At 45.2% G+C, this 16,557-nt stretch overlaps 1 protein-coding gene across 1 annotated transcript in view; it reads left to right on the top strand.

The window, feature by feature from the left end:
• The first annotated feature begins 1,642 nt into the window (after positions 1-1,642).
• Positions 1,643-16,557, top strand: part of LOC109898399 (synaptic vesicle membrane protein VAT-1 homolog) — a 42,145-nt gene continuing 27,230 nt past the window's right edge. Inside the window, exons 1-2 of the mRNA XM_020493364.2 lie at positions 1,643-2,389; positions 9,855-10,062. Of these exons, the coding sequence (XP_020348953.2) occupies positions 1,970-2,389; positions 9,855-10,062 (628 nt within the window). The 5' untranslated portion in view covers positions 1,643-1,969. The remainder of the gene's footprint in view (positions 2,390-9,854; positions 10,063-16,557) is intronic.

Raw genomic sequence — 16,557 nt, 5'->3', positions numbered from 1 at the left:
ACAGACAGCTCAGCAGCTGCTGCAGCAGTCAAGTGTAGTGGACATTGGGAGAAAAGAGAGAGAGAGAGGGAGACATGTACTGCCAGTTTATTGATGTTTTCTCTCTATATTATAAACAGTGCATTCGAAAAGTATTCAGACCCCTTGAATTTTTCCACATTTTGTTACGTTACAGCGTTATTCTGAAATAGTTTTTTTAACCTTATCAATCTACACACAATATGCCATAATGACAAAGCAAAAACAGGTTTTTAGAAATATTTGCAAATGTATTCAAAATAAAAATAACTTAAATATGACATTTACATAAGTATTGAGACCCTTTACTCAGTACTTTGTTGAAGCACCTTTGGCAATGATTACAGCCTCTTCTTGGGTATGACACTACAAGCTTGGCACGCATGTATTTGGGGGGTTTCCCCCATTCTTCTCTGCAGATCCTCTCAAGCTCTGTCAGGCTGGACGGATGGGGAGCGTTGCTACACAGCTATTTTCAGGTCTCTCCAGAGATGTTCGTTCTGGTTCAAGTCCAGGCTTTGGCTAGGCCACTCAAGGACATTCAGAGACAACAACGTTGTCTTGGCTGTGTGCTTAGAGTCGTTGTGCCATTGGAAGGTGAACGTTCCCCCGCAGTCTGAGGTCCTGAGCACCCTGGAGTAGGTTTTCATCAAGAATCTCTCTGTACTTTGCTCCATTCATCTTTTCCTGACTAGTTTCCCAGTCCCTGCCGCTGAAAAACACCCCCGCAGCATGATGCTGCCACAACCATGCTTCACTGTAGGGATGGTGCCAGGTTTCCTCCAGACTTGACGCTTTCAGGACAAAGAGTTCAATCTTGGTTTCATCAGACCACATCATCTTGTTTCTCATGGTCTGAGAGTCCTTTAAGTGCCAACTCCAAGCGAGTTGTCATGTGCCTTTTACTGAAGAGTGGCTTCTGTCTGGCCACTCTACAATAAAGGCCTGATCAGTGGAGTGCTGCAGAGGTGGTTGTCCTTCTGGAAGGTTCTCCCATCCCCACAGAGGAACTCTAGAGCTCTGTCAGAGTGACCATTGGGTTTTTGGTCACCTCCCTGACCAATGCCCTTCTCTTCCGATTGCTCAGTCTTGGTGTTTCTTGGGGACCTTCGATGCTGCAGAAATGTTTTGGTACCCTTCCCCAGATCTGCGCCTCGACACAATCCTGTCTCTGAGCTCTACGGACAATTCCTTCGACCTCACAGATTGTTTTTTTTCTCTGACATACACTGTCAACTGTGGGACCTCATATAGACAGGTTGTGTGCCTTTCCAAGTCATGTCCAATCAATTGAATTGACCACCGGTGGACTCCCATCAAGTTGTAGAAACATCTCAAGGATGATCAACGGAAACAGGATGCACCTGAGCCTCAATTTCGAGTCTCATAGCAAAGGGTCTGAATACTTATGTGAATAAGGTATTTAAATATATATATATATACATTTGCAAACATTTATAAAAACTCGTTTGTGCTTCGTCATTATGGGTTATGGTGTGGGGGGGGGGGAATGCCAGTGCTGAATTTATGTCCCAGCCCGTCCCTGGCTATGCCGAAATGTGTATAGGCGGACAGTCAGCTTCTCTATAAAATCCACTTCTCGTTCCTCATCCTCAGTTACTCCGCTCTCCGGGTTTTCTAGCTTGCCTCCTTCTCGTCCAACTCTCACACACTGTCAGAGCGCGGAGTTGACAACCTCTGTCCACTTTAGCCGTTGCGAGGCAGCCTGCTCTTTCCTCAGCTGAAGCTCTCATTGACTCGGGTCTGTGTCCTCATGCAAGGCTGCTGAAGAAGCTCTGAGAATCCGTTTTTTTATTCTCTCTTTGCTCCTAAATCCCTCAGATCGGACTCATCAACGCTTCATTACAGCAAAGCTCCTAAAGACAAGAGAATACAAAATAAGTGAACGTTTAATTTCAAGACTTGTCACTGCCTACTAATACTCTTCACGATGTCTGGCGATGATGCACCTGCTCAGCAGCAAAACGCCGAGGAAACAAAGCAAGAGAATGAGCCCAGCGACGAGCCGAAATCTGAGTCTAAGCCGGAGTCACCGCCAGTCAGTTCAACCGAGGCGGCAGCCACACCTGCGGCGACCGAGAAGGTCCCCGAGGAAGAGCAGTTTACCTACCGCTCCCTGGTCCTTTCCGGCTACGGGGGCTATGATAAGGTGAAACTGCAGGTGAAGAAGGGGAAGCCGGCACTCAAGGCCGGAGAAGTCATGGTTCGGGTCAAGGCATGCGGGCTGAACTTTGCCGACCTGCTGGCCCGGCAGGGTCTGTACGACCGGCTGCCGTCCCCGCCTGTCACGCCGGGGATGGAATGCTCCGGGGAAATCGAGGCTGTGGGAGAAGAGGTGACGGATAGAAAAGTAAGCGCGCCGCATCCTCTCCGCTCTCTCCTCTCCATCTCTCTCATTTCACCTGCTTCTGAAGCCACTGTCCTAGAAATGATTTAGCCTACTCGTATGATTGCCTAGTAAACCTGACCATTTGACAATTTCCATTACCAATAATATGTTGTCGGCTACTTTGTTCCAAAGAAAGCACATTTGGTTAACTCATTTCTTGAGATATTTGGGTTCATATCAGGATGCTGTTTGATTTAGGGCGTGTCAGTCTTTGCTGTTTTGAACTGACAATTCCGTCTCACATGTGTTCATGTTAGTCATCTATTACCAGCATCACCATCATCATCACCACATTCAACATTAAAAGCCCAGGCCAATACATTTGAATATTTATGTTATCTGATTTCAAAATAAGACGGTCTATTTGTCCAAAGTCTCAAAACGACCAGAGAGTTGGAACAATGGTAGCTCACAAGAATAATGTAGTCTAATTTCACTCCTAATGCTTTGGAGGGTTATTGCAAGCCCAGTCACTGGTGCGTAAATGGAGAGCACTGGAATACTCACTCAATCTTCTGAGTGGAAATTTACAAGTCGAGTACTGCATTTAAAAAAAAAAATCTTCCAGCAAAGGACGCAATTGTTTAATTGGCAGTGAGTTCAATGAAGCCAGCGCCCCTCGTCTACCGACAATAAAAATGAGTTGCACCGGAGAATGACAGCTCCAAATTGGGAGTCGCGCCAGCGGCTAGACAGCTACCCTGCTGAAAGGCATGTAGCACTCGGTTCTGTGGATTTGGAGAGATTACAATGCTATCTCTACGTTTAGGTGATAGAAACATCAGGGGGGTGGACGACGCCACGCAGTAGTGACACGGTTGCCTTTGTTACGGAGAGCGACAGTGGCTCACGCACTAAGCGAACTGAAAGGGCGAGGCGCAAGACCACGAGAAGACGAAAATTGAAATGATTTCTCGCGATCTTCGTCAACAGACATGTCTTTGGGAAAGTCACAAATCACCAACCATTCAATCTTGTGAATTTTTTACCGATTTGAAATGAATATTGCTATATTCTGCATACAACGCTCATCTGTTTTTAGGGTATACACGGAGCATACCAAACATTAGGAACACTTGCCTAATATTGAGTTGCACCCCCGTTTGCCCTCAGCACAGCCTCAATTCGTGGAGGCATAGATAATGCAAGGTGTGGAATGGGTTCCACAGGGATGCTGGTCCATGTTGACTCCAATGCTTTCCACAGTTATGTCAAGGTGGCTGGATGTACTTTGGGTGGTGGACCATTCTTGATACACACGGGAAACGTTTGAGCATGAAATACACTGGAGAGTTGCAGTTCTTGACATAAACCAGTGCGCATGGCACAGACAATCATACCGGTTCATAGGCACTTAAATCTTTTGTCTTGCCCATTCACCCTCTGAATGTCACACGTACACAATCCATGTCACAATTGTCTCAAGGCTTAAAAAACCTTCTTCAACCTGTCTCCTCCCCTTTCATCTACACTGATTGAAGTGGATTTAACAGGTGACATCAATGAGGGATCATATAGCTTTCACCTGGATTCACCTAGTCAGTCTGTGTCATGGAAAGAGCAGGTGTTCTTAATATTTTGTACACTCAGTGTGTTTCCATACTAAGAATATTTTGAAAGGACTGTATTATTTTTCTGATCTGCTTATCTATCGTATGGCTTCACGGAAATCCATTGTCATATAATCAGCATTACCTGCATGATAATGACATCGCCTATGCATGGATCATGCCAGGCTACCTCTCCTTGTTTGAATAGTGTGATGAGTCATGTTTTACTGCCGGTTACATTACTGCCGGTATGGCAACGCCAACCACATCCTTTCAATGGCGCTAATAGCAACGTATTGTGCCTAACGACCCTTTAAACCTGTTACATTTATCACAATACCACCATTTAGACACACAGTAGCCTAGAGATATTGTTGCTATATTATTTGAACCTGAGACCGAACGCCATCACCGATCAAACTCCATGAGAGAACCACAAGGTTCACTCAGCACAAAGACTTGATGTATATTCATTGATATTTTTACAAAACCAATCGTATGTTCTGATGTTATAACCCTGTTGTCAACCTTTATTGCTCTTAAACAATTGAGGAACCTTTTGTTACAAAACTCATTGACATGAAGGCAAATCAAGTCTAGACTAATTCAAATAAGAACACTCTGCAATTGTTGCATTTGGACCATGTCAACAAGAGCCATTAAAGCACAAAATACAAGGTGCCAGATCAGTCTAAGTCTGCGTCCCAATGGCACCCTATTCTCTGTATAATGCCCAGAGGCCCTGGTCAAAAGTAGTGCACTGCATAGAGGATAGGGTGTCATTTGGGACGTACACTAATAAGATCAGTGCACCTCTGTCTCAGCAGGGAGTGGTCATGTCCCCAAAATCCACTGGACCTGAAGATCCGTAGGGATAAGATGAGCATATAGAAGCGTCTATATACCAGAGTTATTGGCTCTGTGTCAGCCTTTGACAGCACATTGGTCCTACAGCATAATAATGGTCCTACAGCATAATATATGATATGACCCATGTCCTATTATATACTTCCCTGGCCTCACTGCACTTTGCTATTCAAGCAGATTGGATTAGAAGGTCACACACAAACGCGCACACACGCACGCACGCACGCACACACACACACACACACACACACACACACACACACACACACACACACACACACACACACACACACACACACACACACACACACACACACACACACACACACACACACACACACACACACACACACACACACACACACACACACATACACACTGCATACTACCCCTACCTTCCCCCAACTCCAACTCCCTAAATTAAGAGCCAATCTTCCTAATGGATAGAGAGATCTCTGTGTTTTGGCAGGAGGGAGCTCACAGGGAATGTGCTGACCTTAGTTGCAGTCACTGTTTTTGGGAGGCTTCTGCTCTCTCTCTCTCTCTCTCTCTCTCTCTCTCTCACACACACAGACTCACAGACACATGCACACATACACACACACTGTCACTGAGTCTGCAGTGACACAATGACTGGAAGTAGGTTAATACTACAGTGACATCACCCCGAATAACCGCACGAGCAGTGCAGGGAAAGGGGAAAGAGCGAGTAAGTGACAAAAAGAGGGAAATATTCCAAGTTGCACTCTATTACTCATGACTGACAATCCTCAATCAGCACTTTTTTCACTAAACCCATTTCCTTTTTTGAGAGTTTAAGTTTTAGCTGAGCTCTAGTAGGACCTGACCCATATGTTCTCAATTATCTCCCTCCGGCCCACATTGTCAGTCTGGTATTTCCTCCGTCCCTCCTACCTCGCTCCGTTCCGTCCCTCTTGTCCTCCTCTTCGCTACAGATGGGAAGCACACTCGCAGCATGCGTTTTGCACCGTCTGTCTTGATAGTCGGCCACAAACAGCAAAGAGAGGAGAGAATCAGACGCCTGGAAACTTGGAGACAAACAGACATCGTATTTCTACGTTGTCGTTCTTGGTCCCTCTCGGTTCTGTCAAGTTGTTTTTGAGTGTGTGTGCTTTAGTCAATGTTATAATTAATTAATAAGGCCCGTTGGGGTGTGTTATATGGCCAATATACTACAACTAAGGGCTGTTCTTCTGCATGAGTGTGGAGTGCCTGGACACAGCTCTTAGCTGTGGTATATTGGCCGTAATCCACCAGCGTAATTAGAGCGGGTAACCAGCTTTTGTCAAAACAAAGCTGGTTTGGCATGTTTTGTCATACCGTGGTACATGGTCTGATATACCACAGCTGTCAGCCAATCAGCATTCAGGGCTCAAACCACCCAGTTTATAACAACTATTATAACCTGGGTGGTTCGAGCCCTGAATGTTGATTGGATGACTGCAGTGGTATATCAGAGCAAAACGTGAATGACAAAACATTTATTTTACTGCTCTATTTACATTGGTAACCAGTTTATAATAGCAATAAGGCACCTTGGGGGTTTGTGGTATATGGCCAATATACCACGGCTAAGGGCTGTGTCCAGGCACTCCGCGTTGTGTCGTGCAGAAGGACAGTCCTTAGCTGTGGAATATTGGCCATATACCACACCCCATCGGGCCTTATTGCTTAATTATAACACTGACGAAAGCACACATACTAAAAAAAAACTCTACAGAACCGAGAGGGACCAAGAACGACAACTCAGAAATTGTCATGATCGTCGTTAGAATCATCGGACCAAGGTGCAGCGTGGTATGGTTTCCACATATTTATCTAGTGAAACGCACAGAACAATAAAGACAGAACGAAACGTGAAGTCAATGAAGTGCCAACAGGCAACTAAACATAAACAAGATCCCACAAACACAGGTGGGAAAAATAACGACTTAAATATGATTCCCAATTAGAGACAACGATTACCAGCTGCCTCTAATTGGGAATCATACAAAACACCAACATCGAAAAGAAACTAGAACACAACATAGACATAGAAATACTAGATCACCCCCTATTCACGCCCTGACCGACTATACCATAGAGAAACAATGGCTCTCTAGGGTCAGGGCGTGACAGAAATAATGTCTGTTTGTCTCCAAGTTTGTGACTGTGAACAGTTCTAGCCTATCAGTAACAAGACTTGATATTGTAGTACCGTAGTCATGGTAACAGCTGCAACGGTAGAAAGAGCAGGTAGAATGCACAGATTATAGGTCAAACTCAAGGTAGGTTCCCTCCGTGAACAGGGCGGGGCCGTGATCCTGACACATAAAATGCTCCTTGGATGACCCTCTCAGCCTCACACGGACGGTTCACACATCAGGAGACGGAAGGGTTTATCATAGTCCAAAACGGTGTTCTAGAATATTGGATCGTTGGCCTTTCAGACTTTGGAAGTTTCAACACGGCTCAAGCAATTTTTCCAACCGTCAACACTTTCAAAAGAATAGAGGAGGCGTGCCGGAGACGCGCTCGCTGGGAATTATGGGCTGTGTGTCAACCGTGGACGGTGGTCTCAGAGCCCTGTAGCTATGTCACAATGGGACGCCTATAATTTGCGCTTAACAATGTTAGACGACAACACTGCTAGCGCAACACAGTAGGATGAATACATTGTCCTTTGTCCTTTAGTCTAACCTAGGCCCCATGAGAACATGAAGGTGCCATACGGAGTTCACAGCTGCTCATGCGGTTGAGACTAGAATCCATGATCTAACCAATTGGGGGCAAATAGTTGATGAGATCGTCAAACCACATAACCTCCGACTTGTGGGCCACATACCCCCAAACCTGAATCACTAGTTGTTAAAGGCCATTGGTGTACAGCAGCTGACTACAAGGCTCTTTGAGAAGCTTCCCCCTCATACACTGTGTGGTGACTTCATTAGATGCTGGAGAGTCAAGGGGGGAGGACATGAGAAAAGCAGGAGGGGGTCACACAGTAACGAGTGCTGTGATAGACAAGTCACAAGGAGGACTTTGGCCAAGAGTGTGTTTGAGTGGGACTCTGTTCTGTGTGTCTGTTGTTCTTCTGTTTGCGTGTGTGCATGTGTGTGTGTGTGTGTTCTTCTCGTGTGTGTGTGTGTGTATGTGTGTGTGTGCTCGTGTGTGTGTGTGTGTGTGTGCGCGCGTGTGTGTGTGCGCGTGTGTGTGTGCGCATGTGTGTGTGTGTGTGTGTGACGGCCACTCACATGCCTTACATGGGCACACAATACTTGCCGATGTAGTTGAATGTGAGGGTTGAGTCATCAGTGTGTTTTCTGCTAGGCTCCATCGCCTATTGATCCTACCTGCCATGCTGGAGCTCCAATTAACAGACTGAGGGCAATGAGTTTCACCACAGACACGGGGAGATGGAGATGGGGAGAAGGATGGGCAGAGGGAAAGGAAGAGAGATAAAAAGATGTAAAGATGTAGACTGATAGAAAAGGACCGAAAGAGAGAAAGAGGAAGGTCTCAAAACGCATCAGCTTGAGACGGGGATATAAAGGGAGGGAGAGTGAATGAGAGGGAAGAGGGAGATCTCTCTAATTGGAGTGGATAGACAGACAGCGAGGCGCATCGCTCCCTCCAGACCATTAGAGAGGCCCGGGTGGGTGGGAGGATGGTGGGGAGGCTGGGGCTGGAGGAGTGGGTTTGTTCCTAGGAGGAGAGAGCTTGTCTTGTGCTCAACCATGGAGAAGAATCTGGCAGGGCCGCTGATGAGTGGAGAGCGGCCAGGGGAGAAGATGGGATCCATTGTCCTGTCTCACTGATGAGGAAGAGGGGAAACGGGCAACTCCTCGAACAGGGCCCATGGAGGGAGGATGAGAGAGGGAGGGGAGAAGATGGGATCCATTGTCCTGTCTCACTGATGAGGAAGAGAGGAAACGGGCAACTCCTCACACAGGGCCCATGGAGGGAGGAGGAGAGAGGGAGGGAGATAGAGAAAGGGAGACAGGAGGAGGGAAGGAGATGGAAAAAAAGAGGGGCTAGGCTGTGCAAGACAGAGAGAGTGAGACAGAGGGCGATGGAGAGAGAGAGAGACAATTAGAAGAGATACTGAAGGAGTGAGAGGGACAGACAGCGAGGAAGAGTGACAGGTTGAGGGAAAGGGAGAGGAGTGGAGCGAGAGAAGGAAGGAGTCAGATGGATGCAGTGGTGGGGTGGAGGAGGGAGGAGGAAGAAAACAGGAAGAACGTTAGAATGCGGTGGTGGGCTCTGTTTCCTGTGTCCCTGGTGTTTTCCTCCCTGATTGGCCAGTCCCTCGGCAGGGGGGGAAAGTTTACAATGGGGCTCTTCCTCCTGGACAGGCAGGAGAGGGTCGGAGGATCCTGCTGCTCTGATAAGCCCGAATGGGGACACGTCGCCCAAAATGACAAGCAGGGGAGAGGAGGGGAGGGGGGTTGGGGTTGGGGTGATAAGGAGGGAGGAGATAATTGTCAAAGAGCAGTGGGGGCTAATGCCATATCATGTTATGTTGTTGACTGTTGTCACAGTGTGTGGTCAGAGTGAATGTGCTAACCTATATAACAAACAACTAATGACAAAATAACTAACCTGACCGCCACAGTAATTTGCATTGTGAACCTTTGATTTGTAAAATTCCCCCCAACACCAAACCACAAAACAGCTGATCCCTTGCTTTCCATCAACATATCCACTTGTAACTTGTGAACTAAATGACATGTCTACAGTAGATACACACTAGTTAGGGTTGCAAAATCCCACTAACTTTACCCACATTCCCAGGTTTCCCCCAAATCCTGTTTGGGTGCAGGATTTCCTGCCTATTCCCTCCTGCCTTATCCCTCCTGCCTATTCCCTCCTGCCTATTCCCTCCTGCCTATTCCCTTCTGATTCTGCGAACCTTCCAACCAGGATTCCTGGAAACCTTGGGAATTGTCAGAAATGTACTAGGATTTTGCAACCTTATAGTAAACCATGACACTTTCCCGTCCATGCAGGTGGGTGACAAGGTGCTGGTGCTCAACCGCTGTGGGCTGTGGCAGGAGGTGGCCGTGGTGCCCGCTACCCACACGTTCCTCATCCCAGAGGGCATGACTTTTGAGGAGGCCGCCGCCCTCCCCGTCAACTACATCACCGCCTACATGATGCTGTTTGACTTTGGCAACCTGAGGCCCAACCAGAGCATCCTCATTCACTCTGCTGCAGGTAGGAACCAATCACCATAGACACCGTGTAGGTAGGAACCAATGACCATAGACACTGTGTAGGTAGGAACTAAATGCTATCACTGTTATAGGGACAGAACACAAAACAAGGCACAAACCCCATACAATTGAATCATAAGGGACCCATAGAGTAAGTACTATTGTCATTTTAATCCAGTGACACACTAATTTCTTATTATAAACTGGGTGGTTTGAGCCCTGAATTCTGATTGGCTGAAAGCCATGGTATATCCGACAAAATGTTTAGTTTTACTGCTCTAATTACATTGGTAACCAGTTTATAATAGCAATAAGGCTCCTTGGGTGTTTGTGATATATGGCCAATATATCACGGCTGTGGTATGTTGGCCATATACCACACCTCCTCGGGCCTTATGCTTAAATATACACCCGCAGGCCAGCAGGGGGGTCTCTGCCATTCTAAGGAACATACATGCATACAATGTGAATATGAATACATTCATTGGGAAAACACAGTGATAAGTGATAAGTCTTGAATGGTGTATAGTGCTGTCCAGTCCAGGTCAAGAATGTTGTGTACTATGAACACAAGGAAATGCATCAGTCGGATTGTTCCATAGCTCCTGTCTATGATTGTATATTATAACTATGTGAATTATGAGAAGACGTAGTATTGTAGCTACTATGTAAGAGTACTGGAAATACTACTTAAGATCCAATCCTGTGTGTGTCAGTACTGAGTAGAGCAGAGAAGTGGTGAGAGTTGGAGGAGCACCTGTCACCTGGCTTTTGGGGGTCAGAGTGCACCGTGTGCGGGTGGAGGAATGGGGGGGAACGGGGGAGTGAGGGGGTGTAAGCACCTGGGTATGGGTGTGTTGTGTTTTTGAGCGTAAGAGAATGAGTGTCTCAGTTGTGTGTCAAGGACAAGGCCAGCTGGTCAACATGGAAGGCAGTTCTTTTTAAAATTCTTCCTGTGTGTACAGTACATGCATGCGTGCAGCGTGCATCTGTGTATGTAATGTACGGGAATCAGAGAGGTATCGTCTGCTGTTTTGGTTATGGACTAGCGCATTTTTTGGAGGTAAGGGAGTGCAAAAATATATATTTAAATGACATAATAATTTCCTCAATCAATGTTTGTACCGACAGATGTAGCCTATCGGAACTCAGTGTAGAATAGGCCTAAGCATAAAATGCATCCTCCAATTGCAACTTCTGCCTACTGTATGCCCACACATATTGTCTCAAGAAAATGTTCTATTTGTAATACTCTCAAACACCAAGTTAGGCATACCTCATTTCAAAATAGGAATGATAAGGATAATTCTTCAGGTTTTACCGGGTGAAACATCCAAACTGCATCTGCATCAGTAAAATGCAAATGAATCATTATGGGATCTTGCGAGACATTGATTCTGCTTTGATCCAACTTTACAAAACGAGCATCACTGTGAGAAGTGATAATATCTTATTTGTAATAACAACAAGTGATGACCAGGACTATCAGGCGTAGGCGACATATCTTGATGAGTGCTATTTTAAGTGATTGGAGAGCCCTTCCTGGTGCTGAAAGGACAGCGCCAGAATCTCGCAACGTTGTTAAAGAAGTTGAACCAACTTGTGTTGCTGAAGGATAGCTCTGTCATTCGGCCAGTTCAGGAACAAACAACAATCATTTCCCGTATAACCGAATAGGCCTACGACTACGTGGGATAGCTATATGTAGGCTATAGCCTAATCTAAATATGATTACATATAGCGTACTATCATTGCACTGTTTGCGAAGAGAGCTTTCGTTGCGAGTAGGCATTTCATTATATTGTGTAGCTTACACTACGCTGTATCATAAATCAACTTCGATTTGATTAGCTTGAACACACGGTTACAGTATACCATATTACAGAATAAAGGTCAACAGAGGTGAACTATCAATTCATGGAATTTATTTGCACAGATTAAACATGCTATCAAATCAATTGACCAAGTAGTGAACAGAAATCATTACTACGTAGAAATTCAGGAAATTTGTTTAAAAACAGCCATAAAATCAAGCTTTTGGTGTAGTGTATTCATGCATCTCAATAAACTATAAACTATATGCATTATTACCTCCGACTTGGCCCAATTCACATTTACTGTAAGAGTGTATGGTTTCCATCTATTGGTTACACAGACTTTTGGCCTCCCATCCCATTCCCATCCTAACCACCTCATCGCTGGCTTCGTATTCATGTTACCTGATGAAATTGCTGTACAATATGATCTTGTTGCCATCTGATGCACATGCAGATGTCATAAATCAGCACTGCAGAGCTCTCCCTGTACTATGCCGCGCCTTGATTGTATTACTGTTGATGATATCTGGAAATGTGCATGTACATCCTGGCCCACCTACTGTTGCTAGCCACAATTCTGACGTGTGCTCTGATATCTGCTTCACTGATTTCTCCTCTCATAAAAGCCTGGGTTTTCTGCACGTTACCACTAGAAGAGTATTACCTAAAATGAATCAATGGAAAGTGTGGGTTCACAGCTCCAATCCAGATGTGTTGATCATTACTGAGATGTGGTTAAGGAAGAGTGTTTTGAATACTGATGTTAGCCTTTCTGGTTATAACCTTTTTCGGCAAGACCTTTCAAAGGTGGGGGAGTGGCAATCCTTACCAAGGATCACCTTCAGTGCTCGGGTTGTCTCCACCAAGTAAGTCCCCAAACAATTTGATTAGCTGGTTTTAAGCATTAAACTTTCAAATAGCTCTTTGTTGACTGTTGATGGGTGCTATTGTCCTCCATCAGCACCGGCATGTACCCTACCTGCCCTAAGCTCCCTCCTGGCCCCTTACACTAAATCTGAATTTGTCCTGCCAGGTGACCTAAATGATTCTTGGACCTTTTTGATATTTTCAGTGGTATAACAAACACGCCCGCATAAAGAAAATGAGAATTAAAATCAGGTTCAGCCCCTTGTTCAACCTTGACTCCACCTCAAGAATTCCATTTGGCGAAATGCTCTGCATACGCATACTCAGGCTGACTGGCTCTTGTTCAGGCAAATGAGAAATAAGTGCACTCAGGCTATCCGGAAGGCCAAAGTTAGTTACTTTAAGGAGCAGTTCTCTCTCTGTTGGTCTAACCCCAAGAAGTTCTGGAAAACAGCTAAAGACCTGGAGAATAAACCCTCCTCCTCACAGCTACCCATGTCCCTTAAAGTTGATGATGTGGTTGTTACTGACAAGAAGCACATGGCTGAGCTCTTTAATCACCACTTCATTAAGTCAGGATTCCTATTTGACTCAGCCCTGCCCCCTTGCCCGTCCAACATGTCCTCATCCCCCACCCCTTCTAATGTGACTATCCCTGATGCTTCTCCCTCTTTCTCCCCTGCCCTGCAACAAAGTTTGTCTCTGCAGGCAGTCACTGAGTCCGAGGTGCTAAAGGGGCTCCTGAAACGTGACCCCAAAAAACTTCTGGGTCAGACCCTTTCTTCTTTAAGGTTGCTGCCCCTGTCATCGCCAAGCCTTTCTCCAACTTTTTTTTAACCTGTCTCTCCTTTCTGGGGAGGTTCCAATTGCTTGGAAGGCAGCCACGGCGTGTCCTTTATTTAAAGGGGAGGTCAAGCTGATCCTAAATGTTATAGGCCTATTTCTATTTTGCCCTGTTTATCAAAAGTGTTGGAAAAACTTGTCAATAATTAACTGACTGGCTTTCTTGATGTCTATAGTATTCTCTCTGGTATGCAATCTGGTTTCCACTCAGGTTATGGATGTTGTGCTGCTATTTTTATTGACTTGGCCAAAGCTTTTGATATGGTAGACCATTCCATTCTTGTTGGCCGGCTAAGGAGTATTGGTGTCTCTGAGGGGTCTTTGGCCTGGTTTGCTAACATCCTCTCTCAAAGGTGCAGTGTATAAAGTCAGAAAATCTGCTGTCTCCGCCACTGCCTGTCACCAAGGGAGTAGCCCAAGGCTCGATCCTAGGCCCCACACTCTTCTCAATTTACATCAACAACATAGCTCAGGCAGTAGGAAGCTCTCTCATCCATTTATATGCAGATGATACAGTCTTATACTCAGCTGGCCCCTGCCCGAATTTTGTGTTAAATGCTCTACAACAAAGCTTTCTTAGTGTCCAACAAGCTTTCTCTATCCTTAACCTTGTTCTGAACACCTCCAAAACAAAGGTCATGTGGTTTGGTAAGAACAATGCCCTTCTCCCCACAGGTGTGATTACTACTTCTGAGGGTTCAGAGCTTGAGGTAGTATACCTCATACAAGTACTTGGGAGTATGGCTAGACGGTACACTGTCCTTCTCTCAGCACATATCAAAGCTGCAGGCTTTGCTAAAGTTAAATCTAGACTTAGTTTTCTCTATCATAATCGCTCCTCTTTCATCCCAGTTTCCAAACTAAACCTGATTCACATGACCATCCTACCCATGCTAGATTATGGAGACATCATTTATAGATCGGCAGGTAAGGGTGCTCTCGAGCGGCTAGATGTTCTTTACCATTCAGCCATCAGATTTTCCACCAATGCTCCTTACAGGACACATCATTGCACTCTATACTCCTCTGTAAACTGGTCATCTCTGTTTTCACATCGCAAGACCCACTGGTTGATTGCTTATTTATAAAACCCTCTTAGGCCTCACTCCCCCCTATCTGAGATATCTACTGCAGCCCTCAGCCACCACATACAACACCCGTTCTGCCAGTCACATTCTGTTAAAGGTCCCAAAAGCACACACATCCCTGGGTGCTCGTCTTTTCAGTTCGCTGCAGCTAGCGACTGGAACGAGCTGCAACAAACACTCAAACTGGACAGTTTTATCTTAATCTCTTCATTCAAAGACTCAATAATGGACACTTTTACTGACAGTTGTGGGTGTTTTGCATGATGTATTGTTGTCTCTACCGTCTTACCCTTTGTGCTGTTTTCTGTGCCCAATCATGTTTGTACCATGTTATGTTTCTACCATGTTGTTGTCATGTGTTGCTGCCTTGCTATGTTGTTGTGTTAGGTCTCTTTTTATGTAGTGTTGTCTCTCTTGTCATGATGTGTGTTTTATCCTATATGTATATTTTTTACATGTGTATTTTTTATCCCAGCCCCCGTCCCTGCAGGAGGCCTTTTGCCTTTTGGGAGGCCGTTATTGTAAATAAGAATTTGTTCTTAACTGACTTGCCTAATAAAGATAAATAAAGGTAAAAAAAAAAAAAAAGGGAGGGGGCGTGCGACACTGTGTTCCCCTTGGTCTGGTAGTGTAGTGTAGTGTAGTGTTGTCCCAAATGGCACCCTAATCCCTATATAAATCAAATCAAATTTTATTAGTCACATGCGCCGAATACAACAGGTGTCTATAAATGATGTCTCCGTAATCTAGCATGGGTAGGATGGCCACGTGAATCAGGGTTAGTTATAACCTTACAGTGAAACGCTTACTTACGAGCCCCTAACTAACAATGCAGTTTAAAAATAATACGGATAAGAATAAGAAAGAAAGGTAACAAGTAATTAAATAGCAGCAGTAACATAATAGTAGGGCACTACCCTTGATCAGAGCCTATATAGGGAATTCTATTCCATTTTGGACACAGTCTACGCAGGTCTGGACCTCTGGTTTCTCATGGCTCCCAGCCAGCTTAGAACAAAGGATTACTGACTCCATAACAGAAACATTTGCCTAACAGCCTCTTTGCCTGAAGCATAATTCTTCTTAGCGCTTTCTTTCTTTTTGAAATCCCTCATGATATTACACACACCCACTCAGGGTCATGAAGCAATCTATAGATGTATATATTTGTCACTGCTTATAGAGGCAATTTAGTTGAAAATGCAGTTATTGTGTTTGTAACGGTAGAGGCAGTCGGTACACTAGCTGCAGCAGCGGTGGCACTTTAGATGCATTTCTTTTGAGTACACACATTTCGGCCCTATTCCCACTACGAGAGATGAAGGAGAATCTGAGTGGTGAGATTTCTACTTTTCAATTCCCATCACATCCTTGCCTCACCTTTTGTTGTGGCTGGCAACGCGACATTCTTGCTCCTCAGCTCAACTTGACCGTAAATATCGCAGTAGCAACTAGCCAGGAAGCAAAAAGAACAATCCAACAACTTATCTTCTAAAACATATTACACTCTTGAATAATTCAACAATCCACAAGCATGTGCAGACAATGAAAGGATTTATTTTGATGTCCGTATGGAACACAAGGGATATGAACAGGGTCTCCCACGTCTTAGACCTTTAGACCAAGAGGAAATTCCCGCTTGGATCGAGGGCAGACATTGGTTTGGAAGTTTGCAGGCGGGGCTACCTCATCACGAGACCATGACTGACTCATGTCTGCCACATTTATCCCCCTTTGACCTCCTCCCCTATGAGAAACCCCCCCATGTTGGGCGCCATGGTGACACGCGGGATATAAACCTGGGTCCGGTATCCAAAAAGAATCTCAGAAAATATCCTAGGAATCCTGATAAAACTGTTTTTAAGTTAAAAATATATATAA

Source organism: Oncorhynchus kisutch, linkage group LG10 (assembly GCF_002021735.2).
Source record: "Oncorhynchus kisutch isolate 150728-3 linkage group LG10, Okis_V2, whole genome shotgun sequence".
Classification (NCBI taxonomy): Eukaryota; Metazoa; Chordata; class Actinopteri; order Salmoniformes; family Salmonidae; genus Oncorhynchus; species Oncorhynchus kisutch.
This window is presented reverse-complemented; position numbering and strand designations above follow the sequence as displayed.